The following is a 27,083-nucleotide window of genomic DNA, read 5'->3' on the forward strand; positions in this document are numbered from 1 at the left end:
TGGACAGATATCAGAGGGAGAGAGAGAGTCAGAGGAGAGAAAGAGATGGACAGATATCAGAGAGAGAGAGAGAGAGAGACCAGGGAGAGAGAGAGAGAGAGAGAGTCAGATGAGAGAAAGAGATGGACAGATATCAGAGAGAGAGAGAGACCAGGGAGAGAGAGAGAGTCAGATGAGAGAAAGAGATGGACAGATATCAGAGAGAGAGGAGAGGGAGAGAGAGTCAGATGAGAGAAAGAGATGGACAGATATCAGAAGGAGGGAGAAAGAAACAGAGAGAGACCAGGGAGGGAGAGGAGAAAGAGAAGGAAACATCCCCTTACAATATGCAGACAGAGTGCTTTGTCATGTTCTTCACTGACTGAATGTCTGAATCCACAGATGATCTTCAACATCAGAACGCTAACAATACAAAAGGCCTTCCTTATCGGCTGTGTTCTGGCAGTACACCGCTAATACACACTGCTCATCGCTCTATGGACCAGTCCCACGTGACTAGGTTGTCTAGCATGGCTGCTAGTATAGGATAAACTGTAATGTTCCCCCAGGTGAAAATTGTTTTAGACTCACAGTACTGCTGTATACATGATAAACACTGTACATTACATCCTCAACATAATACATACCCTACATTGAATATTACCCATGTCATACACATTGAACTCGTCTCATACAGCAACACACACAATACATATTGCACACTGCCATTCCAGAATGTTCTCTCAGTGGCATGCTAACACAGCTCAGTTGGACTTATAGCTGTTTAGTTGTTGATAGACAGGTATTTGATAGACAGGTGTTTGATAGGTAGTTTGTATCTGTTGTAGTGAAACATACAGGTACTCAGGCTAGGTAGCGCCAGTATGCAATACGCTTGGCGCCATGATATTATCTTTCAATCATAATACATATGCGCCACAGATGTGTAATCAGTGCAAGATAAGTTTAAACGCGTAGACATAGAATTACTAGAAAGGACATTGCCCATCAGACCACAGCAATTTAACTAGTATTCAATTTCTGTGGTTAAAAGGTTGTTTTGTTGTTCCATTTCGACCTGTAGATGTGTTTGGTTGGTGGTTCCATTGTATCCGCAAAGTCATTGTGATGTTGTTATGTTTTTGCAGGGCAGTGAAATGTGCTGAGTTACACACTGACTATACAGAACACTGCAGAGAGCCCCGGGATGTGCTGAGTTACACACTGACTATACAGAACACTGCAGAGAGCCCCGGGATGTGCTGAGTTACACACTGACTATACAGAACACTGCAGAGAGCCCCGGGATGTGCTGAGTTACACACTGACTATACAGAACACTGCAGAGAGCCCCGGGATGTGCTGAGTTACACACTGACTATACAGAACACTGCAGAGAGCCCCGGGATGTGCTGAGTTACACACTGACTATACAGAACACTGCACAGAGCCCCGGGATGTGATGAGTTACACACTGACTATACAGAACACTGCAGAGAGCCCTGGGATGTGCTGAGTTACACACTGACTATACAGAACACTGCAGAGAGCCCCGGGATGTGCTGAGTTACACACTGACTATACAGAACACTGCAGAGAGCCCCGGGATGTGCTGAGTTACACACTGACTATACAGAACACTGCAGAGAGCCCCGGGATGTGATGAGTTACACACTGACTATACAGAACACTGCAGAGAGCCCCGGGATGTGCTGAGTTACACACTGACTATACAGAACACTGCAGAGAGCCCCGGGATGTGCTGAGTTACACACTGACTATACAGAACACTGCAGAGAGCCCTGGGATGTGCTGACATCAGCAGTAATGTCATCACAATGGACACACAAACGTGAGCACGTCTCACACACACACACACACACACACACACACACATATCAGTGTGAAAGACTAAATGACAAGAAGAGTAAATAGTCTGCGTTTGTTTAGGGGCGTGTGTGTGTGTCATCAGAATCTGCCCAGGGTCATAGAGGCCCCCTATTGATATTGTTGACATTATTCAGTAGTAGTTTGTTTGCCCTTTACATGAATCAGTCTGTACGTTCAGGATCATCAACTAGATTCAGCCCAGGGACGATTTCTTTCTTGAGTGGATGGTCGGGGTGTAGACTGCAAATTGACCGCAAGAAGCCCAAACAGATATAATATTTGACTAAGACATAGTAATTTCAATCCTTGCTTACATTTGTATACGCCACGTCTCTCTACTATGCGTGGGAATACTTGGGAACAGATTTCCAAAATTAAAATCACTTGGAGCTGATTTCCAGGTGTTTTTACAGTCTTATGTCCAACAATAAATGAAAACTTGGGGGGCCTAATAAACCCCCCATTGGAGGAACCCTGCTGTATGTCAACCCACTGTCATCTGGGATTCAGAGAACTCCATAACTCTTTAACCATGACTTGACCACTAGGGGTTGTGATCCGTTTCAGCGTTGACCTTGGTTTAGAAAAAACTACAAAGAAAAAAGTCTAGTCCGTGATTTCCTGGGATATATGTTGCTAGACTGCAGCCCTGGATTTAATTGACTACCGCAGCCAGTGATATTTTCTCTGCTGACGTGTGTGTTGGACTAGGTGTGGGGAAGCATCTTGAGAAAAAGGTGAAGGCTGTTGTGTCAATATTTGCATTGGATATAAAGAACTGCATGTGCACTTAACTGGAGTGACCTAGGTTATACACACCCACACTATCTACACGACCTACAGCACTGGTGTCCAATGAACTCATCAACTTATGTTGTAAATCTGACTGATAGTGAATGAATGCACTCTTGAAATCCGGAACTAGTGATTTATGAGCAATATATCATGATCAATTCCTGGTTAATAAATAAAGTACATGCAAACGAAGTTGCTTCTTTACCCAATTCTAAGTTCAACCCCTTAACTGGAATCCCTATTGGTTCAACTGCCATGTCAGTTTGACAGATGAGAACAAATACGAACATTTGTTTTTCTCTTGGACATCATTGCACACGCAATAGAACAGCAGAATAGTGTACTGCAATTTTACTTTGCAACACTCCTCACCTTCGTTGACAAAACAAACAATAACAGCGGCCGTGGGGCGGACAGAGGCTCTGTTTCCTCTACTGCGGATTCCATCTTTAAGGGTCAATCTGCGATTTGGTACTTCTATTTTTGCACTTATAAATGAACTGTATATACACATTGTTTCTTGAAGAATATAACTTTTATAAATGCCTTATCAGCTTAGTTCAATTGCCTAACCCCATCAGAACCCAAAATATTAGCTTGTTTGTTTTACTCTGTTGTTTGTAAACAGTGTACTTGTAAACAAACTGTATTGCTTCAAAACATGGTTAAAGCTGCATTCTATAGCTTTGTGCGCGACCTGACAGAATTCAGATATAAATTGGAGTTATAGATCTATCATTGAAGCAATTCCATGTGCACTATTTCTATGCTTCCCCTCTTTAAGTTTCCTTTTTGCGTTTTTTTTACTTAGTGTTTCGTACACCAGGTTCAAACTGCTGAAAACACGATGTTTTCTGGTTGTTGAAAATATATTTCACAGCGGTTTAGATGGTACAATGTAAACAATGTCTTTGAGGTGCTGGATATAAATCATCTATTCAGCAAATGATTGAAAGAGACTCTGCACACTGCAATCTGTCTCCCATGTGGTTTATTAGCGACATGGTTTCCACTTTACTTTAGGTCTTCATCAGGCCTCACTTGAAAACAGTGGTGGCTGGTGGCACGTTAAATCAGAAGACGAGAGCTTAGTATGGCTGGAACGGAATAAATGGAATGGTATCAAACACTTGTTCCATGTTTTTGTAAGCATTCCATTCACACCATTTCAGCCATTACTATGAGCCGTCCTCTCCTCACCAGCCTCCTCTGTTCCATAACGTGATACCTATTGACATGTGTTTTCTAACATAACCCTCCTCTTCCACCCCTGTGTCGTCAGGATGATTGACACCTTATACGAGTGGATTTGGTGGGACCGCTTCTGGCTGCCAGTCAACCTGACCTGGGCGGACCTAGAGGACCGAGATGGGCGTGTCTACGCCAAAGCCTCTGATCTCTATGTGACGTTGCCTTACGCCATAGTCTTCCTCCTGGTCAGATACCTGTTCGAAAGGTGCGCTTGCTGAACATATAGGGGCAGTTTCCCAGACAGAGATTAAGCCTTGACTAAGAAACACGTTCTCCTGTAGTCCTGTATGGCTCAGTTAATAGAGCATGGCGCTTGCATTGCCAGGATTGACGGTTTGATTCCCAGGACCACCCATACCTAAAATGTATGCACACTTGACTGTATGTGGCTTTGGATAAAAGTCTGCTAAATGGCATGTACAGTGCAGTGAAAAGTATTTGTCTCCTTTCTGATTTTTGATACTGAATGTTATCAGATCTTCAACCAAAACCTACAATCTTCAACCAAAACCTATTTTATTTATTTAATTAACAAAGTTATCCAACACCCAATTCTCCCGTGTGAAAAGTAATTTCCCCCTTGCACTCAATAACTGGTTGAGCCACCTTTATCTGCAATAACTGCAACCAAACACTTCCTGTAGTTGTTGATCAGTCTCTCACGTCGCTGTGGAGGAATTCTGTCCCACTCTTGCATGAAGAACTGCTTTAACTCAGCGACATTTGTGGGTTTTCAAGCATGAACTGCTCGTTTCAAGTCCTGCCACAACATCTCAATTGGGATTAGGTCTGGACTTTGGCCATTCCAAAACTTAAAATGTGTTGCTTTTTAGACATTTTCATGTAGACTTGATTGTGTGTTTTGGATCATTGTCTTGCAGCATGACCCAGCTGTGCTTCAGTTTCAGCTCACAGACGGATGGCCTGACATTCTCCTGTAGAATTCTGTTACACAGAGCAGAATTCATGGCTCCTTCTATTAAGGCAAGTCGTCCTGGTCCTGACTCCTGAGGCAGCAAAGCATCCCCAAACCATCACACTACCACCACCATGCTGACCGTTGGTATGAGGTTCTTACTGTGGATTGCAGTGTTTGGTTTTCACCAGACATAATGGGACCCATCTCATCTAAACAGTTGACTCAAGTTTGCCAAGAAGCACCTGGATGATCATCAAGACTCTTGGAAGAATGTTCTATGGACAGATGAGTCAAAAGTATAACTTTTTGGACATCATGGGTCAATTAGGTTTGAGTGCCTTGCTCAAGGGCACGTTGACAGAGCCTTGTCGGCTTGGGGATTCGTACCAGCAGCCTTTAAGTTACTGGCCCAATGCTCTAACCACTAGGCTACCTGCGACACATTGCAGATAAAGGTGGCACAACCAGTTATTGAGTGTAAGGGGGCATTACCTTTTCACACAGGGGCATTGGGTGTTGCAGAACTTTGTTATGAAATAAGTATGTCATTGTTGTGTTATTTGTTCACTCAGGTTCCTTTATCTAGTATTAAGATTTGGTTGAATATCTGGTAACATTCAGTATAAACAATATGTGAAAGTAGAGAAAATTAGAAAGGGGGCAAATACTTTTTCACAACACTGTAATATATTATATTTTGTTCAATGGAGATTTTCCATTGAAATGGTTTCTAGTCCAGGACTATGCTGTGTCCAGAGAACCGGCTCATGCCCCATGCTGTTTATATACTACTAAACCATGTTTAGTTCAAACCTTTAGTTCAAACCTCTACCTCACTGTCTCCCTACACCATAGAATTCCTACTCATCAGAAACCAGTTTGAAAGGAGAGCTCGCTGAACAAAAAAAGCCCCTTTTATAGGTTGCTACAGGAAAGTAGATGTTAAGTTACAATTGAACCTGCTTTGCTACTGTGTTTGTGCGTGCGTCTGTTTCTTTATTCAAGTTCATTTAGTTTGAGGCAATGATTCTCGTTTGCTGTGTAGTTAATCTCACCTGTGGTAACTTGCATGTGCCTACAAGGTAAAAATTGTACCAGTTTTGAAAATGAAAAGATCTGAACATTCTGCCCCATTGTAAAGTCCAATATATTTAACTGCATGTGTATGTTATCCCTCAGGTTGATAGCCACGCCTCTAGCAGCCTCAGTGGGGATCCGGGAGAAGGCCAGACTGAGAGTAGCACACAACCCCATCCTCGAGCTCTACTATCTCTCTCACTCCAGAAACCCTGGCCAGGTATTAACCCTACATATTACAAAGCACACTTACACCTTTTACATATACACCTAATTATTAGTGTCAATATCAAACGTCATTGCTCTATGAGATCATAGACATTCTAATGAATAGTACGAACCCTGGCACTCTGGTCAAACCCTGACCCTCTGGCACTCTGGTCAAACCCTGCCCATCTGGCACTCTGGTCAAACCCTGCCCATCTGGCAGCCTGCCAAAACCCTGCCCATCTGGCACTCTGGTCAAACCCTGCCCATCTGGCACTTTGGTCAAACCCTGCCCATCTGGCACTCTGGTCAAACCCTGCCCATCTGGCACTCTGGTCAAACCCTGCCCATCTGGCACTCTGGTCAAACCCTGCCCATCTGGCACTCTGGTCAAACCCTGCCCATCTGGCACTCTGGTCAAACCCTGTCCATCTGGCACTCTGGTCAAACCCTGCCCATCTGGCACTCTGGTCAAACCCTGCCCATCTGGCACTCTGGTCAAACCCTGCCCATCTGGCACTCTGGTCAAACCCTGCCCATCTGGCACTCTGGTCAAACCCTGCCCATCTGGCACTCTGGTCAAACCCTGCGTATCTGGCACTCTGGTCAAACCCTGCGTATCTGGCACTCTGGTCAAACCCTGCCCATCTGGCACTCTGGTCAAACCCTGCCCATCTGGCACTCTGGTCAAACCCTGCCCATCTGGCACTCTGGTCAAACCCTGCCCATCTGGCACTCTGGTCAAACCCTGCCCATCTGGCACTCTGGTCAAACCCTGGGCACTCTGGTCAAACCCTGCCATCTGGCACTCTGGTCAAACCCTGCCATCTGGCACTCTGGTCAAACCCTGCCCATCTGGCACTCTGGTCAAACCCTGCCCATCTGGCACTCTGGTCAAACCCTGCCCATCTGGCACTCTGGTCAAACCCTGCCCATCTGGCACTCTGGTCAAACCCTGCCCATCTGGCACTCTGGTCAAACCCTGCCCATCTGGCACTCTGGTCAAACCCTGCCCATCTGGCACTCTGGTCAAACCCTGCCCATCTGGCACTCTGGTCAAACCTTGCCATCTGGCACTCTGGTCAAACCCTGCCCATCTGGCACTCTGGTCAAACCCTGCCCATCTGGCACTCTGGTCAAACCCTGCGTATCTGGCACTCTGGTCAAACCCTGCCATCTGGCACTCTGGTCAAACCCTGCGTATCTGGCACTCTGGTCAAACCCTGCCATCTGGCACTCTGGTCAAACCCTGCCTATCTGGCACTCCTAAAATCCTGGTTGGAGGATGCTGATGCTCTGACCAACTCATTGGCCATGTGGTTAGTGTGTCAGCCCTGAGATTGGAAGGTTGGGGGTTTGATCCCTGGTCTAGTCATACCAAAGACAACAAATATTTCCTGATGCTGCTCTGCTGGGGAGTCAGCATTAAGGAGCTGGATTGTAGCATATGACCCTGCGATTAAAAATTCAAGTAAATTTGGTTGGATTCAAGTTAATTCACCTGTCCAGGGGGTGTACTTGTCCAGCTGCCTCAGGCTACAGGTATAGGAGATGGGCTCAGGCCCTATGTCACCCAGATGTCCAGCTAACCAACCTCTAATGCAGATACTATGCTCCAGGACAAATGTTTTGGTCCATGACTCACCATGTGGTCATGAGGGATGTTAATGTTTATCCACATGACTTCCGCCCTTTACCCATCTCTCCACACGAGGTGTGTGTGCGCGAGCGAGTGTGTAAGTGTATGTGTGTCAATGCGTCTATGTGCGCTTGTGTGTGTGAATTTCCACGCGTCTGTGTGCGTCTGCGTGCGTGTGTGTGTGAGCCTCCTGATGTGTGTATATCATCAGACGGTCTAGACAGTCTTTGAGGGGATTAGTGAAACCTCACACCACGAGACCTCTCTCTCTGAGACCCTGATGGTTATTTTGCTGAATGGAGACGATCTCCAGTGAGAGATCATCATCAGATATCATCAGCTCCTCTATCTGCTAATAACTGTCTGCTGATGACTGCTACACAGCACTCATGGTCCAGTGTCTTACCGGAATCTCAAGTAGCCAGCGAAATGAAACAAGTAACCAGCTAGTGGGGACAAATTTGCCCTACTAAAGTGAATTTGGTGACATCTGATTTACCCCAATTTATTGAAGTCAACTTAGCATAAGGGTTAGTAGTCCTCTGTGTAGCTGGCAGCTGGCGCTAATCAAACACACTTGGTTCTGAACTTGTGTGTGTCCCAGGCAGTTAAAGATGGTCTGTCTAAGAAGAGCGGCTGGTGCGTTAGGCAGGTGGAGCGCTGGTTCAGAAAGAGAAGAAACCAGGATCGTCCCGGAGTACTGAAGAAGTTCAGAGAGGCTGGGTAAAACTGTGTGTTGTGTGTGAGAGTATGCTTATTCCACATTTTCACCTTTCACTCAGTAGTGTTATTCTTCTTCTTCTTATATTAGTGTCCCTTGTCTGTCTCGGTCTCTGTCTCTGTCTTGCAGTTGGAGGTTTGTGTTCTATCTGTTGGCGTTAATTGGAGGAGTTGTGTCCCTGTATGATGTGAGTAGTGACTCTAGTGATCCTCTGCTTCACAAACACAAGTGTTTACAAGATAGCAATTCAGCGCGTGTGGAGAGATTTCAAGATGTGGAGTGAGATTACTGTATCTTAACTCTGTTACATTCAGTACCACCAAAACACACACCGGCTACAAATTGCTAACACTTTATGATGTGTTATACATATCAAATTAACATCCTCAAAGTAGAACTTTAACAGGTTGTCCCGGGTGAAAGCAGGGAGGAGGTCAAAATGGAAGACTCAATTGCTGGATAAAAATATTATCTGAGCTGAAATGGAGAACGTCTTTTCAGTCATTCTGCCCTGAAGTGAAGGAGGAGAGAGGCGGATAAGGGGAAGAGGGAAGGAGAGGATAGAGAGAGGCGGATAAGGGGAAGAGGGGAGGAGAGGACAGAGAGAGGCGGATAAGGGGAAGAGGGGAGGAGAGGACAGAGAGAGGCGGATAAGGGGAAGAGGGGAGGAGAGGACAGAGAGAGGCGGATAAGGGGAAGAGGGGAGGAGAGGACAGAGAGAGAGGGATAAGGGGAAGAGGGGAGGAGAGGACAGAGAGAGGCGGATAAGGGGAAGAGGGGAGGAGAGGACAGAGAGATGAGCTCTATGGGAATTTGACGGTGATGGCTTCAGCAAGTGTCTGAAGGCCTCGAGGGCAATGCCAGTTGAAATTGAAAGCATCATGATGAGATTGTCCTGTAATGTTCTTTAAAGATTTCCCTGCATGTTTCTCCTTTTGTTTTGTATTTCAGAAAGAATGGTTTTATGATACGCGGGAAGTGTGGAATGGATTTCCTAAACAGGTGCGTATGTATGTGTGTGTGAGTATGGACACGTGTGTGTGTGTGTGTGTGTGTGTGTGTGTGTGTGTGTGTGTGTGTGTGTGTGTGTGTGTGTGTGTGTGTGTGTGTGTGTGTGTGTGTGTGTGTGTGTGTGTGTGTGTGTGTGTGTGTGTGTGTGTGTGTGTGTGTGTGTGTTCTAGTCATTAGGCCTAGTACTGAGAGATTAGTGCTTTTTGAGGTCAGTTCGATTATTAATAAAATTATCAGGATTTTTGGTTTCTGTATGCATTATGTGGATTGAATGCTGAAACAACACAGAATAAAACAGTGAATAACAGTGCCATGATGGTAGTGCCCAACAGTGCCCATTACTCCTTATTATTCACATTACTTGACTTTAATCAAATATATTTGGGGCTTATTTTGGACCTAAGCTTGTCACCTGCCTTCCCGCCTTTGGGACAACGACTCCCATTGTTGTGACGGAGACATGATCATCTCGTCGATATATACAGATCTCTGCCCACACCAGCCGGACAAGTAGGCATATAGAATATTGGTGGGTTGGAAACTACAACACCCTACTACATCACACAGTTCAGGCTTGATCTGATTTCTCTCTAGAGAAACTACAACACCCTACTACATCACATAGTTCAGGCTTGATCTGATTTCTCTCTAGAGAAACTACAACACCCTACTACATCACACAGTTCAGGCTTCATCTGATTTACCTCTAGAGAAACTACAACACCCTACTACATCACACAGTTCAGGCTTCATCTGATTTCTCTCTAGAGAAACTACAACACCCTACTACATCACATAGTTCAGGCTTCATCTGATTTCTCTCTCGAGAAACTACAACACCCTACTACATCACACAGTTCAGGCTTCATCTGATTTCTCTCTAGAGAAACTACAACACCCTACTACATCACACAGTTATGCTTCATCTGATTTCTCTCTAGAGAAACTACAACACCCTACTACATCACATAGTTCAGGCTTCATCTGATTTCTCTCTAGAGAAACTACAACTCCCTACTACATCACATAGTTCAGGCTTCATCTGATTTCTCTCTAGAGAAACTACAACACCCTACTACATCACACAGTTCAGGCTTGATCTGATTTCTCTCTAGAGAAACTACAACACCCTACTACATCACACAGTTCAGGCTTCATCTGATTTCTCTCTAGAGAAACTACAACACCCTACTACATCACACAGTTCAGGCTTGATCTGATTTCTCTCTAGAGAAACTACAACACCCTACTACATCACACAGTTCAGGCTTCATCTGATTTCTCTCTAGAGAAACTACAACACCCTACTACATCACACAGTTCAGGCTTGATCTGATTTCTCTCTAGAGAAACTACAACACCCTACTACATCACACAGTTCAGGCTTGATCTGATTTCTCTCTAGAGAAACTGCGCATTGAGCTCACAGAAAAAAATCAAATAATTGAACTAACGTCGGGCAATTAGTTGTTAATTTTTTTTCGGTTAGTCGCTCAGCACTACTGGTCATTTACCAGGGTGATTTTGAAGAGCTCTCACACTCTCCTTACTCTTCTCACGTGTCTCCACACTAGTATAACCAACCAGGAAGAACAACAACATATCATACTTGAACAGACGCCACTTGGCAGCATTTTCAAACTCCAGATTTAGGAGTTTGCTCACACATCAAACATATACAACTTGTTGATAATATTTATTCTCAGGTCCAAAACACACAGGTCCATATTTAGTAGTGAGACTAGTTTTAAAATGTATTTTTAACAAGTGGAGGAATGTGTGTATGGTTTAGATTGCTGTTCAGTCTTTACTGGGTGCCAGGTCCTAATCAAAGGAATGATGATGTCACACAAACTGGAGTGGCGAGGCTAGGATTATGTTTGATCCGGTTCCACACCTAACAATGTTGCTTGGGGTTTAAAGCAGCTCGAAGTATATACAGGTCACGTCCCAGATGGCACCTCCTATTGGCCCTGGTCAAACGTAGTGCACTACATCAGGACTAGAGTGCCATTTGGGATGAAGGCATAGTTTGTAGAGAGATTTTGGATGTGTTTTATGTGATCGTATTTGCAACAAAGAATTCAACACAGTTGGTAACTACTTGGTATCCAACTTGTTGGCCTACTTAGTGGTATTAGATCGACTAATTATTATGCAATTGCAATTTTAACCATGTAGTTGCTAAGAAAAAAACATGTGTAGCATAGGATAAAACACCATGTAGCTCTGGGGCCATATATATCAATCAAATTCAATCAATCAAATGTATTTATAAAGCCCTTTTTACATCAGCCGATGTCACAAAGTGCTATACAGAAACCCAACCTAAAACCCCAAACAGCAAGCAATGCACATGTAGAATCACGGTGGCTAGGAAAAACTCCCTAGAAAGGCAGGAACCTAGGAAGAAACCTAGAGAGGAACCAGGCTCTGAGGGGTGGCCAGTCCTCTTTTGGCTGTGCCGGGGGGAGATTATAACAGTGCATGGCCAAGATGTTCAAACGTTCATAGATGACCAGCAGGGTCAAATATTAATAATCACAGTGGTTGTAGAGGGTGCAACAGGTCAGCACCTCAGGAGTAAATGTCAGTAGGCTTTTCATAGCCGAGCATTCAGAGATAGAGACAGCAGGTGCGGTAGAGAGAGAGAGTCGAAAACAGCAGGTCCTGGACAAGGTGGCACGTCCGTCGTACAGGTCAGGTTTCCATAGCCGCAGGCAGAACAGTTGAAACTGGAGCAGCAGTACGACCAGGTGGACTGGGGACAGCAAGGAGTCATCAGGCCAGGTAGTCCTGAGGCATGGTCCTAGGGCTCAGGTCCTCAGAGAGAAAGAGAGAGCGAATTAGAGGGAGCATACTTAAATCATTATCTCTCTCTCTACACACATCTCATTATCTCTCTCTCTCTCTACACACATCTCATTATCTCTCTCTCTCTCTCTCTCTCTCTCTCTCTCTCTCTCTCTAGACTATGCTGGATTCTCAGTACTGGTACTACATCCTGGAGATGAGCTTCTATGGTTCTCTTCTGTTCAGAGTCACCTTTGATGTCAAGAGGAAGGTGAGAGTCGGGGATCCTAGTCCCTGCCAGCCCCTATGGGCTTTTCTCAAGCTCTGCTTTCTTTCCCATACACCTGCATTATCGTCCTCTCTGACCCGTTTACCTGCTTCTCATAAGATGGAAAAACAAGAGGTCCTGAAGCTCTGCTTTCTTTCCCATACACCTGCATTATCTTCCCCTTTCTGACCCGTTTACCTGCTTCTCATAATATGGAAAAACAAGAGGCCCTGAAGCTCTGCTTTCTTTCCCATACACCTGCATTATCTTCCCCTCTCTGACCCGTTTACCTGCTTCTCATAAGATGGAAAAACAAGAGGTCCTGAAGCTCTGCTTTCTCACATTAGTTACCTACTGCAGTCCTAATTAGATAGCGGCCTGCCTGCCACCTCTGACAGACCAGCGCATTAAATGTCTTATGGAGATGAAAAGTAGAAAGTGTGTAGAAATGACCATATCAGGAAATCAACTAAGTATTTTTTATCAAAGTAAATTGCAGTTGGCTACTCATAAGCAATTACAGTTAATGATCATTTTCACTATATGATACACACTATTAGCCATTTATTAGTTGTTCCAACATGCTCAACATTGTCCATCTGCCTGCTTAGTTATGCATGTCACACTATCAAGTGATTTTCAGGACACGTAGTAGAATAACAACAGTAGCAACAGATACAACAGCGACAGGGGAAGATGTTTGTTGTGTTGTCTCCTCTAGGACTTTAAGGAACAGATCATCCACCATTTGGCCACCCTGACGCTGCTGTCCTTCTCTTGGTGTGTCAACTACATCCGTATAGGAACCCTGGTGATGCTCATCCACGATGCCTCCGACGTCCTGCTAGAGGTCTGCTACCATGTGGAGTGTCTGTGTGTGGTGTGTTCGGTGTGGTGTGTTCTCTGTGTGTGTGGCAGACACTTTTTAGTCTTTTTTTTTTTTTTTTACCCCTTTTTCTCCCCAATTTTGTGGTATCCAATTGGTAGATAAAGTCTTGTCTCATCGCTGAAACTCCCGTACGGACTCGGGAGAGGTGAAGGTCGAGAGCCGTGCGTCCACCTGAACACAACCCAACCAAGCCGCACTGCTTCTTGACACAATGCCCACTTCACCCGGAAGCCAGCCGCACCAATGTGTCGGAGGAAACACTGTACACCTGGCCACCGTGTCAGCGTGCGCCCGGCCCGGCCCGGCCCGCCACAGGAGTTGCTAGTGCATGATGGGACAAGGACATCCCTGCCGACCAAACCCTCCCCTAACCCAGACGACGCTGGGCCAATTGTGCGCCACCCCATGGGTCTCCCGGTTCGCAGCCGGCTGCGACAGAGCCTGGACTCGAACCCAGAATCTCTAGTGGCACAGCTAGCACTGCGATGCAGTACCTTAGACCACTGAGCCACTCGGGAGGTCAAGAGTGGCAGACACTTTTATCCAGAGCAACGGTTACGTCCCAAATGGCCCCCTGGTAAACATAGGGCTCATGTTAACAGTAGTGCACTGAAGAGAAACGGGTGCATATAGAGCACCCCCATAGTGAGCTGTGTGTTCCTGGTAGCGGGGAGACTCACTGTGTGTTTCTGGTAGCGGGGAGACTCACTGTGTGTTTCTGGTAGCGGGGAGACTCACTGTGTGTTTCTGGTAGCGGGGAGACTCACTGTGTGTTTCTGGTAGCGGGGAGACTCACTGTGTGTTTCTGGTAGCGGGGAGACTCACTGTGTGTTTCTGGTAGCGGGGAGACTCACTGTGTGTTTCTGGTAGCGGGGAGACTCACTGTGTGTTTCTGGTAGCGGGGAGACTCACTGTGTGTTTCTGGTAGCGGGGAGACTCACTGTGTGTTTCTGGTAGCGGGGAGACTCACTGTGTGTTTCTGGTAGCGGGGAGACTCACTGTGTGTTTCTGGTAGCGGGGAGACTCACTGTGTGTTTCTGGTAGCGGGGAGACTCACTGTGTGTTTCTGGTAGCGGGGAGACTCACTGTGTGTTGTTCTCTCTTCTCTCTCCCCAGTCTGCCAAGTTGTTTAACTACGCCAAATGGGAGAGAACCTGCAACAGTCTTTTTGTGGTGTTTGCCATTGTGTTCATGGTAACCCGACTGATCATCTTCCCATTCTGGTAAGGCAACTGACGAACCCTAGCTGTGTGTGTGTGTGCGTGTGCGTGTGCGCGTGCGCGTGCGCGTGCGCGTGCGCGTGTGTCTCTCTCTATTGTATGTTCACCAGTTGACACACTGGAGGAGTAATTGTCAGGGGAATGTCTTTGTCTCATGAGCGCTCAGTGATACAGAAGCCAATATTTGTTGAATTATGTTCTGTCTACCTCTCCTGTGAGAAACAATCAACCATCTCATTTCACTCTGAAAGGCCAAACAAAGAGACGTTGCAAAAGCACAAAACATCATGTTCTGTTCTCTGCAGAGAAAATAAACCAGGGTCGTGTTCATTAGTGCACACCGTAGAAAAAGGTTATGCAACTGAAAGCGAAAACAAACGTTTCCTTTTTTCCCCCCACATATTTTAATTCTATATTTTTCCAGCTCTGTAGTCAGCCCAACAAAAAGCCTGAATGTTTCTTTTTGGTCAGGCTCAGGTTTTCCCTTCCTGTTTCAGTCTGGTGCCTATTGAATACCACCCAGTGTTTCTGCAACTGGTTCTTTCCTGAGTTGGACAGCATTGAATGAGCACGAAAGCTGAAAAGCTGAACAATGTCCTCTTTCTCTCATGGACATTACTTACAAATTGACAGAATAACAGATTTCTTAGCTATCATTTTTATACAGATAGTTACATAGTATTTACCTACTTATTTCTAGAATGAAAAATCCCTATAAAACAAAGAGTAGCCATTATTTTCCTCACAAAGGCTTGTGTTTAGTAGGCATGAAAAGCAAAACATTTTTTAAATAGAAAAAATTATCTTATTGAATTCTTACTGGTTATAGCGCCTCTGCTTCACGTCGTTTTCTCACGTTCCATGCACACTGAACATCCAGGACAAGTTTAAATGTTTAACAGAGCTTATCATATCTAGTAGAATGTATCATATAAATGTATATTTTAGCACTTCGGGTTTGTGAAAAAGTATCTTGCAAATAAAATGCATTACCATCATCACCATCATTGTCTGTATTGGTTCTGTCCTTCCAGGCTGATCCACTGTACGTGGGTGTACCCCACACTCCAGTACCCCCCGTTCTTTGGTTACTACTTCTTCAACGTCATGCTGGTGGTCCTCCTGTTCCTGCACATCTTCTGGGCCTACCTCATCCTGCGCATGGTCAACAAGTTCCTCTTTGGCAAAGTGAGTCATCTGTTTGGCAGTGGTTTATTTCACTCTTTCTTTTCCATTCTTCATCCATTCCCTTTATGACAGCCATCATTTGGTCACAACGTCACCACTTAAAGCAGGCCTGAATCATACCAGTCTGACACTCAAACCAGTGGTCCCCAAACCGCTCTCTGAGTACCCATAAACAGGTGGTCTTCCACTGATCTACCCCAGTACTAGCATACCTGTTTCATCTGGTCAACTAATCATCACGTTCTTGATTAGTTGGAATTAGGTTTGCTGGTTTTTCTATAAGACAAATAAGTGAAATAACCTACGGGAGGATGTCAGCTACCACTCAGCCTAGTCAATGCTCTTCTCTCTCCTGGCACCCCGATGGTGGAACCAGCCTCCGCCTGAAGCTAGGACAGCAGAGTCCCTGGCTATCTTCTGAATACACCTGAAACCCCACCTCTTCAAATAGTACCTTAAACGAATCAAGTATTTATAAGTATTTTCCGACTAGCACTGACTTTGATAACTACTTTATAGACAGAACATGATCTTGCTACGGCTGTGATGGTACAAACTGACAGAATACCAACCTGATGATGAGTTGACCAGAGGTTGATGAGGGGTTGACCAGAGGTTGATGATGAGTTGACCAGAGGTCGATGATGAGTTGACCAGAGGTTGATGAGGGGTTAACCAGAGGTTGATGAGGGGTTAACCAGAGGTTGATGAGGGGTTAACCAGAGGTCGATGATGAGTTGACCAGAGGTCGATGATGAGTTGACCAGAGGTCGATGATGAGTTGACCAGAGGTTGATGAGGGGTTGACCAGAGGTCGATGATGAGTTGACCAGAGGTCGATGAGGGGTTAACCAGAGGTCGATGATGAGTTGACCAGAGGTCGATGATGAGTTGACCAGAGATTGATGAGGGGTTAACCAGAGGTCGATGATGAGTTGACCAGAGGTCGATGATGAGTTGACCAGAGGTTGACCAGAGATTGATGAGGGGTTAACCAGAGGTCGATGATGAGTTGACCAGAGATTGATGAGGGGTTAACCAGAGGTCGATGATGAGTTGACCAGAGGTCGATGATGAGTTGACCAGAGGTCGATGATGAGTTGACCAGAGGTCGATGATGAGTTGACCAGAGGTCGATGATGAGTTGACCAGAGGTCGATGATGAGTTGACCAGAGGTCGATGATGAGTTGACCAGAGGTCGATGATGAGTTGACCAGAGGTCGATGATGAGTTGACCAGAGATTGATGAGGGGTTGACCAGAGGTTGATGAGGGGTTGACCAGAGATTGATGATGAGTTGACCAGAGGTCGATGATGAGTTGACCAGAGGTCGATGATGAGTTGACCAGAGGTCGATGATGAGTTGACCAGAGATTGATGAGGGGTTAACCAGAGGTCGATGATGAGTTGACCAGAGGTTGATGAGGGGTTGACCAGAGATTGATGAGGGGTTAACCAGAGGTTGATGAGGGGTTGACCAGAGGTTGATGAGGGGTTAACCAGAGGTTGATGAGGGGTTAACCAGAGGTTGATGAGGGGTTAACCAGAGGTCGATGATGAGTTGACCAGAGGTCGATGATGAGTTGACCAGAGGTCGATGATGAGTTGACCAGAGGTTGATGAGGGGTTGACCAGAGGTCGATGATGAGTTGACCAGAGGTCGATGAGGGGTTAACCAGAGGTCGATGATGAGTTGACCAGAGATTGATGAGGGGTTAACCAGAGGTCGATGATGAGTTGACCAGAGATTGATGAGGGGTTAACCAGAGGTCGATGATGAGTTGACCAGAGGTCGATGATGAGTTGACCAGAGGTCGATGATGAGTTGACCAGAGGTCGATGATGAGTTGACCAGAGATTGATGAGGGGTTAACCAGAGGTCGATGATGAGTTGACCAGAGATTGATGAGGGGTTAACCAGAGGTCGATGATGAGTTGACCAGAGGTCGATGATGAGTTGACCAGAGGTCGATGATGAGTTGACCAGAGGTCGATGATGAGTTGACCAGAGATCGATGAGGGGTTGACCAGAGGTCGATGATGAGTTGACCAGAGGTCGATGATGAGTTGACCAGAGGTCGATGATGAGTTGACCAGAGGTCGATGATGAGTTGACCAGAGGTCGATGATGAGTTGACCAGAGATTGATGAGGGGTTGACCAGAGGTTGATGAGGGGTTGACCAGAGATTGATGATGAGTTGACCAGAGGTCGATGATGAGTTGACCAGAGGTCGATGATGAGTTGACCAGAGGTCGATGATGAGTTGACCAGAGATTGATGAGGGGTTAACCAGAGGTCGATGATGAGTTGGCCAGAGGTTGATGAGGGGTTGACCAGAGATTGATGAGGGGTTAACCAGAGGTTGATGAGGGGTTGACCAGAGGTTGATGAGGGGTTAACCAGAGGTTGATGAGGGGTTAACCAGAGGTTGATGAGGGGTTAACCAGAGGTCGATGATGAGTTGACCAGAGGTCGATGATGAGTTGACCAGAGGTCGATGATGAGTTGACCAGAGGTTGATGAGGGGTTGACCAGAGGTCGATGATGAGTTGACCAGAGGTCGATGAGGGGTTAACCAGAGGTCGATGATGAGTTGACCAGAGATTGATGAGGGGTTAACCAGAGGTCGATGATGAGTTGACCAGAGATTGATGAGGGGTTAACCAGAGGTCGATGATGAGTTGACCAGAGGTCGATGATGAGTTGACCAGAGGTCGATGATGAGTTGACCAGAGATTGATGAGGGGTTAACCAGAGGTCGATGATGAGTTGACCAGAGATTGATGAGGGGTTAACCAGAGGTCGATGATGAGTTGACCAGAGGTCGATGATGAGTTGACCAGAGGTCGATGATGAGTTGACCAGAGATTGATGAGGGGTTAACCAGAGGTCGATGATGAGTTGACCAGAGGTCGATGATGAGTTGACCAGAGGTCGATGATGAGTTGACCAGAGGTCGATGATGAGTTGACCAGAGGTCGATGATGAGTTGACCAGAGGTCGATGATGAGTTGACCAGAGGTCGATGAGGGCTTGACCAGAGGTTGATGAGGGGTTGACCAGAGATTGATGATGAGTTGACCAGAGGTCGATGATGAGTTGACCAGAGGTCGATGATGAGTTGACCAGAGGTCGATGATGAGTTGACCAGAGATTGATGAGGGGTTAACCAGAGGTCGATGATGAGTTGACCAGAGGTCGATGATGAGTTGACCAGAGATTGATGAGGGGTTAACCAGAGGTCGATGATGAGTTGACCAGAGGTTGATGAGGGGTTGACCAGAGATTGATGAGGGGTTAACCAGAGGTTGATGATGAGTTGACCAGAGGTCGATGATGAGTTGACCAGAGGTCGATGATGAGTTGACCAGAGGTCGATGAGGGCTTGACCAGATGAAACAGTTGTACTAGTACTGCTGCACACACTTTTTCTATTCATATACTGTCCATACTGTCTCTACATATATATTATATATACAGTGGGGAGAACAAGTATTTGATACACTGCCGATTTTGCAGGTTTTCCTACTTACAAAGCATGTAGAGGTCTGTCATTTTTATCATAGGTACACTTCAACTGTGAGAGACGGAATCTAAAACAAAAATCCAGAAAATCACTTTGTATGATTTTGAAGTAATTAATTTGCATTTTATTGCATGACATAAGTATTTGATCACCTACCAACCAGTAAGAATTCCGGCTCTCACAGACCTGTTAGTTTTTCTTTAAGAAGCCCTCCTGTTCTCCACTCATTACCTGTATTAACTGCACCTGTTTGAACTCGTTACCTGTATAAAAGACACCTGTCCACACACTCAATCAAACAGACTCCAACCTCTACACAATGGCCAAGACCAGAGAGCTGTGTAAGGACATCAGGGATAAAATTGTAGACCTGCACAAGGCTGGGATGGGCTACAGGACAATAGGCAAGCAGCTTGGTGAGAAGGCAACAACTGTTGGCGCAATTATTAGAAAATGGAAGAAGTTCAAGATGACGGTCAATCACCCTCGGTCTGGGGCTCCATGCAAGATCTCACCTCGTGGGGCATCAATGATCATGAGGAAGGTGAGGGATCAGCCCAAAACTACACGGCAGGACCTGGTCAATGACCTGAAGAGAGCTGGGACCAGAGTCTCAAAGAAAACCATTAGTAACACACTACGCCGTCATGGATTAAAATCCTGCAGCGCACGCAAGGTCCCCCTGCTCAAGCCAGCACATGTCCAGGCCCGTCTGAAGTATTCCAATGACCATCTGGATGATCCAGAGGAGGAATGGGAGAAGGTCATGTGGTCTGATGAGACAAAAATAGAGCTTTTTGGTCTGAACTCCACTCGCCGTGTTTGGAGGAAGAAGAAGGATGAGTACAACCCCAAGAACACCATCCCAACCGTGAAGCATGGAGGTGGAAACATCATTCTTTGGAGATGCTTTTCTGCAAAGGGGACAGGACGACTGCACCGTATTGAGGGGAGGATGGATGGGTCCATGTATCGCGAGATCTTGGCCAAAAACCTCCTTCCCTCAGTAAGAGCATTGAAGATGGGTCGTGGCTGGGTCTTCCAGCATGACAACGACCCGAAACACACAGCCAGGGCAACTAAGGAGTGGCTCCGTAAGAAGCATCTCAAGGTCCTGGAGTGGCCTAGCCAGTCTCCAGACCTGAACCCAATAGAAAATCTTTGGAGGGAGCTGAAAGTCCGTATTGCCCAGCGACAGCCCCGAAACCTGAAGGTTCTGGAGAAGGTCTGTATGGAGGAGTGGGCCAAAATCCCTGCTGCAGTGTGTGCAAACCTGGTCAAGAACTACAGGAAACGTATGATCTCTGTAATTGCAAACAAAGGTTTCTGTACCAAATATTAAGTTCTGCTTTTCTGATGTATCAAATACTTATGTCATGCAATAAAATGCAAATTAATTTCTTAAAAATCATACAATGTGATTTTCTGGATTTTTGTTTTAGATTCCGTCTCTCACAGTTGAAGTGTACCTATGATAAAAATGACAGACCTCTACATGCTTTGTAAGTAGGAAAACCTACAAAATCGGCAGTGTATCAAATACTTGTTCTCCCCACTGTACATATATATTTATATTCTAATATTTCTAAATTCAATTATTTTTGGGATTTGCATGTATTGTTTTGTGTTGTTAGGTATTACTGCACAATTGGAGCTAGGAACATAAGCATTTCACTACACCCCTAATAACATCTGCAAAATATGTTTACTCAACCAATAAAATGTGATTTGATTTTGATTTGATATGTGGTTGTCTCACCCAGCTATGTGAAGATGAATGCACTAAAGTTGCTGAATGACTAAAATGTTAGATGTAAGTGGATCCTACTATAGGAGAGCTCTGGGAAACATTGCTCTAAACACACACAGAGCCCCAGCCTACAGCTGCTTGACTGGCCTGGCTAGATCATGCAGAGCCAACAGGTGGTCTCTTTGAAACTCAGTGCTCAGTGATGTGGGTGGAGGGTAACAGAGACCTCAGCCTCCTGCATTGACGTCCATGTGGTGTTATGGGTCAGTAGCTTCTGATTGGTGCTGTGGTGCAGATGACTACACCAGTGTCTGTTCTCTGTCAGATGACTACAGTGTCTGTTCTCTGTCAGGTGACTACACCAGTGTCTGTTCTCTGTCAGATGACTACACTAGTGTCTGTTCTCTGTCAGATGACTACAGTGTCTATTCTCTGTCAGATGACTACACCAGTGTCTGTTCTCTGTCAGATGACTACAGTGTCTGTTCTCTGTCAGGTGACTACAGTGTCTGTTCTCTGTCAGATGACTACAGTGTCTGTTCTCTGTCAGATGACTACAGTGTCTGTTCTCTGTCAGGTGACTACAGTGTCTGTTCTCTGTCAGATGACTACAGTGTCTGTTCTCTGTCAGATGACTACACCAGTGTCTGTTCTCTGTCAGATGACTACACCAGTGTCTGTTCTGTCAGATGACTACACCAGTGTCTGTTCTGTCAGATGACTACACCAGTGTCTGTTCTCTGTCAGATTACTACAGTGTCTGTTCTCTGTCAGATGACTACACCAGTGTCTGTTCTCTGTCAGATGACTACACCAGTGTCTGTTCTCTGTCAGATGACTACAGTGTCTGTTCTCTGTCAGATGACTACACCAGTGTCTGTTCTCTGTCAGATGACTACAGTGTCTGTTCTCTGTCAGATGACTACACCAGTGTCTGTTCTCTGTCAGATGACTACACCAGTGTCTGTTCTGTCAGATGACTACACCAGTGTCTGTTCTCTGTCAGATGACTACAGTGTCTGTTCTCTGTCAGATGACTACACCAGTGTCTGTTCTCTGTCAGATGACTACACCAGTGTCTGTTCTCTGTCAGATGACTACAGTGTCTGTTCTGTCAGATGACTACACCAGTGTCTGTTCTCTGTCAGATGACTACACCAGTGTCTGTTCTCTGTCAGATGACTACAGTGTATGTTCTCTGTCAGATGACTACAGTGTCTGTTCTCTGTCAGATGACTACACCAGTGTCTGTTCTTGTCAGATGACTACACCAGTGTCTGTTCTCTGTCAGATGACTACAGTGTCTGTTCTCTGTCAGATGACTACACCAGTGTCTGTTCTCTGTCAGATGACTACAGTGTCTGTTCTCTGTCAGATGACTACACCAGTGTCTGTTCTCTGTCAGATGACTACACCAGTGTCTGTTCTCTGTCAGATGACTACACCAGTGTCTGTTCTCTGTCAGATGACTACATTGTCTGTTCTCTGTCAGATGACTACAGTGTCTGTTCTCTGTCAGATGACTACACCAGTGTCTGTTCTGTCAGATGACTACACCAGTGTCTGTTTTGTCAGATGACTACACCAGTGTCTGTTCTCTGTCAGATGACTACAGTGTCTGTTCTCTGTCAGATGACTACACCAGTGTCTGTTCTCTGTCAGATGACTACAGTGTCTGTTCTCTGTCAGATGACTACACCAGTGTCTGTTCTGTCAGATGACTACACCAGTGTCTGTTCTCTGTCAGATGACTACACCAGTGTCTGTTCTGTCAGATGACTACACCAGTGTCTGTTCTCTGTCAGATGACTACAGTGTCTGTTCTCTGTCAGATGACTACACCAGTGTCTGTTCTGTCAGATGACTACACCAGTGTCTGTTCTCTGTCAGATGACTACACCAGTGTCTGTTTTGTCAGATGACTACAGTGTCTGTTCTCTGTCAGATGACTACAGTGTCTGTTCTCTGTCAGATGACTACAGTGTCTGTTCTCTGTCAGATGACTACACCAGTGTCTGTTCTCTGTCAGATGACTACACCAGTGTATGTTCTCTGTCAGATGACTACAGTGTCTGTTCTCTGTCAGATGACTACACCAGTGTCTGTTCTCTGTCAGATGACTACACCAGTGTATGTTCTCTGTCAGATGACTACACCAGTGTCTGTTCTGTCAGATGACTACACCAGTGTCTGTTCTCTGTCAGGTGACTACACCAGTGTCTGTTCTCTGTCAGATGACTACATTGTCTGTTCTCTGTCAGATGACTACAGTGTCTGTTCTCTGTCAGATGACTACACCAGTGTCTGTTCTGTCAGATGACTACACCAGTGTCTGTTTTGTCAGATGACTACACCAGTGTCTGTTCTCTGTCAGATGACTACAGTGTCTGTTCTCTGTCAGATGACTACACCAGTGTCTGTTCTCTGTCAGATGACTACAGTGTCTGTTCTCTGTCAGATGACTACACCAGTGTCTGTTCTGTCAGATGACTACACCAGTGTCTGTTCTCTGTCAGATGACTACACCAGTGTCTGTTCTGTCAGATGACTACACCAGTGTCTGTTCTCTGTCAGATGACTACAGTGTCTGTTCTCTGTCAGATGACTACACCAGTGTCTGTTCTGTCAGATGACTACACCAGTGTCTGTTCTCTGTCAGATGACTACACCAGTGTCTGTTTTGTCAGATGACTACAGTGTCTGTTCTCTGTCAGATGACTACAGTGTCTGTTCTCTGTCAGATGACTACAGTGTCTGTTCTCTGTCAGATGACTACACCAGTGTCTGTTCTCTGTCAGATGACTACACCAGTGTATGTTCTCTGTCAGATGACTACAGTGTCTGTTCTCTGTCAGATGACTACACCAGTGTCTGTTCTCTGTCAGGTGACTACACCAGTGTCTGTTCTCTGTCAGATGACTACATTGTCTGTTCTCTGTCAGATGACTACAGTGTCTGTTCTCTGTCAGATGACTACACCAGTGTCTGTTCTGTCAGATGACTACACCAGTGTCTGTTTTGTCAGATGACTACACCAGTGTCTGTTCTCTGTCAGATGACTACAGTGTCTGTTCTCTGTCAGATGACTACACCAGTGTCTGTTCTCTGTCAGATGACTACAGTGTCTGTTCTCTGTCAGATGACTACACCAGTGTCTGTTCTGTCAGATGACTACACCAGTGTCTGTTCTCTGTCAGATGACTACACCAGTGTCTGTTCTGTCAGATGACTACACCAGTGTCTGTTCTCTGTCAGATGACTACAGTGTCTGTTCTCTGTCAGATGACTACACCAGTGTCTGTTCTGTCAGATGACTACACCAGTGTCTGTTCTCTGTCAGATGACTACACCAGTGTCTGTTTTGTCAGATGACTACAGTGTCTGTTCTCTGTCAGATGACTACAGTGTCTGTTCTCTGTCAGATGACTACAGTGTCTGTTCTCTGTCAGATGACTACACCAGTGTCTGTTCTCTGTCAGATGACTACACCAGTGTCTGTTCTCTGTCAGATGACTACACCAGTGTCTGTTCTCTGTCAGATGACTACACCAGTGTATGTTCTCTGTCAGATGACTACACCAGTGTCTGTTCTGTCAGATGACTACACCAGTGTCTGTTCTCTGTCAGGTGACTACACCAGTGTCTGTTCTCTGTCAGATGACTACAGTGTCTGTTCTCTGTCAGATGACTACAGTGTCTGTTCTCTGTCAGATGACTACACCAGTGTCTGTTCTCTGTCAGATGACTACAGTGTCTGTTCTCTGTCAGATGACTACAGTGTCTGTTCTCTGTCAGATGACTACAGTGTCTGTTCTGTCAGATGACTACAGTGTCTGTTCTCTGTCAGATGACTACAGTGTCTGTTCTCTGTCAGATGACTACAGTGTCTGTTCTCTGTCAGATGACTACAGTGTCTGTTCTCTGTCAGATGACTACAGTGTCTGTTCTCTTTCAGATGACTACAGTGTCTGTTCTCTGTCAGATGACTACAGTGTCTGTTCTCTGTCAGATGACTACAGTGTCTGTTCTCTGTCAGATGACTACAGTGTCTGTTCTCTGTCAGATGACTACAGTGTCTGTTCTCTGTCAGATGACTACAGTGTCTGTTCTCTGTCAGATGACTACAGTGTCTGTTCTCTGTCAGATGACTACAGTGTCTGTTCTCTGTCAGGTGACTACAGTGTCTGTTCTCTGTCAGGTGACTACACCAGTGTCTGTTCTCTGTCAGATGACTACACCAGTGTCTGTTCTCTGTCAGATGACTACACCAGTGTCTGTTCTCTGTCAGATGACTACAGTGTCTGTTCTCTGTCAGATGACTACACCAGTGTCTGTTCTCTGTCAGATGACTACAATGTTTGTTCTCTGTCAGATGACTACAGTGTCTGTTCTCTGTCAGGTGACTACAGTGTCTGTTCTCTGTCAGATGACTACAGTGTCTGTTCTCTGTCAGATGACTACAGTGTCTGTTCTCTGTCAGGTGACTACAGTGTCTGTTCTCTGTCAGATGACTACAGTGTCTGTTCTCTGTCAGATGACTACATTTACATTTACATTTAAGTCATTTAGCAGACGCTCTTATCCAGAGCGACTTACAAATTGGTGCATTCACCTTATGATATCCAGTGGAACAACCACTTTACAATAGTGCATCTAACTCATTTAAGGGGGAGGGGGGGGGTAGGAGGAATACTTTATCCTATCCTAGGTATTCCTTAAAGAGGTGGGGTTTCAGGTGTCTCCGGAAGGTGGTGATTGACTCCGCTGACCTGGCGTCGTGAGGGAGTTTGTTCCACCATTGGGGTGCCAGAGCAGCGAACAGTTTTGACTGGGCTGAGCGGGAACTGTACTTCACCAGTGTCTGTTCTCTGTCAGATGACTACAGTGTCTGTTCTCTGTCAGATGACTACAGTGTCTGTTCTCTGTCAGATGACTACAGTGTCTGTTCTCTGTCAGATGACTACAGTGTCTGTTCTCTGTCAGGTGACTACAGTGTCTGTTCTCTGTCAGATGACTACAATGTCTGTTCTCTGTCAGATGACTACAGTGTCTGTTCTCTGTCAGATGACTACACCAGTGTCTGTTCTCTGTCAGATGACTACACCAGTGTCTGTTCTCTGTCAGATGACTACACCAGTGTCTGTTCTCTGTCAGATGACTACAATGTTTGTTCCCTGTCAGGTGACTACAGTGTCTGTTCTCTGTCAGGTGACTACAGTGTCTGTTCTCTGTCAGATGACTACAGTGTCTGTTCTCTGTCAGATGACTACACCAGTGTCTGTTCTCTGTCAGATGACTACAATGTTTGTTCCCTGTCAGATGACTACAGTGTCTGTTCTCTGTCAGGTGACTACAGTGTCTGTTCTCTGTCAGGTGACTACAGTGTCTGTTCTCTGTCAGGTGACTACAGTGTCTGTTCTCTGTCAGGTGACTACAGTGTCTGTTCTCTGTCAGGTGACTACAGTGTCTGTTCTCTGTCAGATGACTACAGTGTCTGTTCTCTGTCAGGTGACTACAGTGTCTGTTCTCTGTCAGGTGACTACAGTGTCTGTTCTCTGTCAGGTGACTACAGTGTCTGTTCTCTGTCAGGTGACTACAGTGTCTGTTCTCTGTCAGGTGACTACAGTGTCTGTTCTCTGTCAGTGTGGTCTAGAATCTAGCCTAAGACCCAACGCTCCTTTTTTTCATTGTTCTCATGTCCATGTTGACTTACTAACTGAGCAGTTAGAACAGTGCGTGTGTGTGTGTGCAATTGTGTTGGGCTTGGCAAGGTGCTTGATCCCTGTCAGCAACGGCAGAAAACAGCTAAGGTGCCAGAGGCAATTACTCAACCCCACGAGGTCACAAGGCAACAGTGGGTTGCCATTGGGACCTAATTATTGGTGATTTAGCATTGTGCCGAACATAATTCTATTTCTGGAGAACACAATGTGGCTCAGAGCGGTCAGACGGCTCAA

At 45.6% G+C, this 27,083-nt stretch overlaps 1 protein-coding gene across 5 annotated transcripts in view; it reads left to right on the forward strand.

Moving 5' to 3' along the window:
* cers3a (ceramide synthase 3a) overlaps positions 1-27,083 on the forward strand; it is a 31,545-nt gene that overhangs the window by 2,114 nt on the left and 2,348 nt on the right. For all 5 annotated transcript variants that reach the window (XM_071400840.1, XM_071400839.1, XM_071400841.1 and 2 more), the window contains exons 3-11: positions 3,947-4,120; positions 6,014-6,131; positions 8,362-8,480; positions 8,608-8,665; positions 9,430-9,480; positions 12,461-12,553; positions 13,272-13,400; positions 14,556-14,662; positions 15,694-15,847. In XM_071400840.1, the coding sequence (XP_071256941.1) occupies positions 3,948-4,120; positions 6,014-6,131; positions 8,362-8,480; positions 8,608-8,665; positions 9,430-9,480; positions 12,461-12,553; positions 13,272-13,400; positions 14,556-14,662; positions 15,694-15,847 (1,002 nt within the window). In that variant the 5' untranslated portion in view covers position 3,947. The remainder of the gene's footprint in view (positions 1-3,946; positions 4,121-6,013; positions 6,132-8,361; positions 8,481-8,607; positions 8,666-9,429; positions 9,481-12,460; positions 12,554-13,271; positions 13,401-14,555; positions 14,663-15,693; positions 15,848-27,083) is intronic.

The sequence above is a fragment of the Salvelinus alpinus genome, chromosome 5 (assembly GCF_045679555.1).
Source record: "Salvelinus alpinus chromosome 5, SLU_Salpinus.1, whole genome shotgun sequence".
In the NCBI taxonomy this organism is placed as follows: domain Eukaryota; kingdom Metazoa; phylum Chordata; class Actinopteri; order Salmoniformes; family Salmonidae; genus Salvelinus; species Salvelinus alpinus.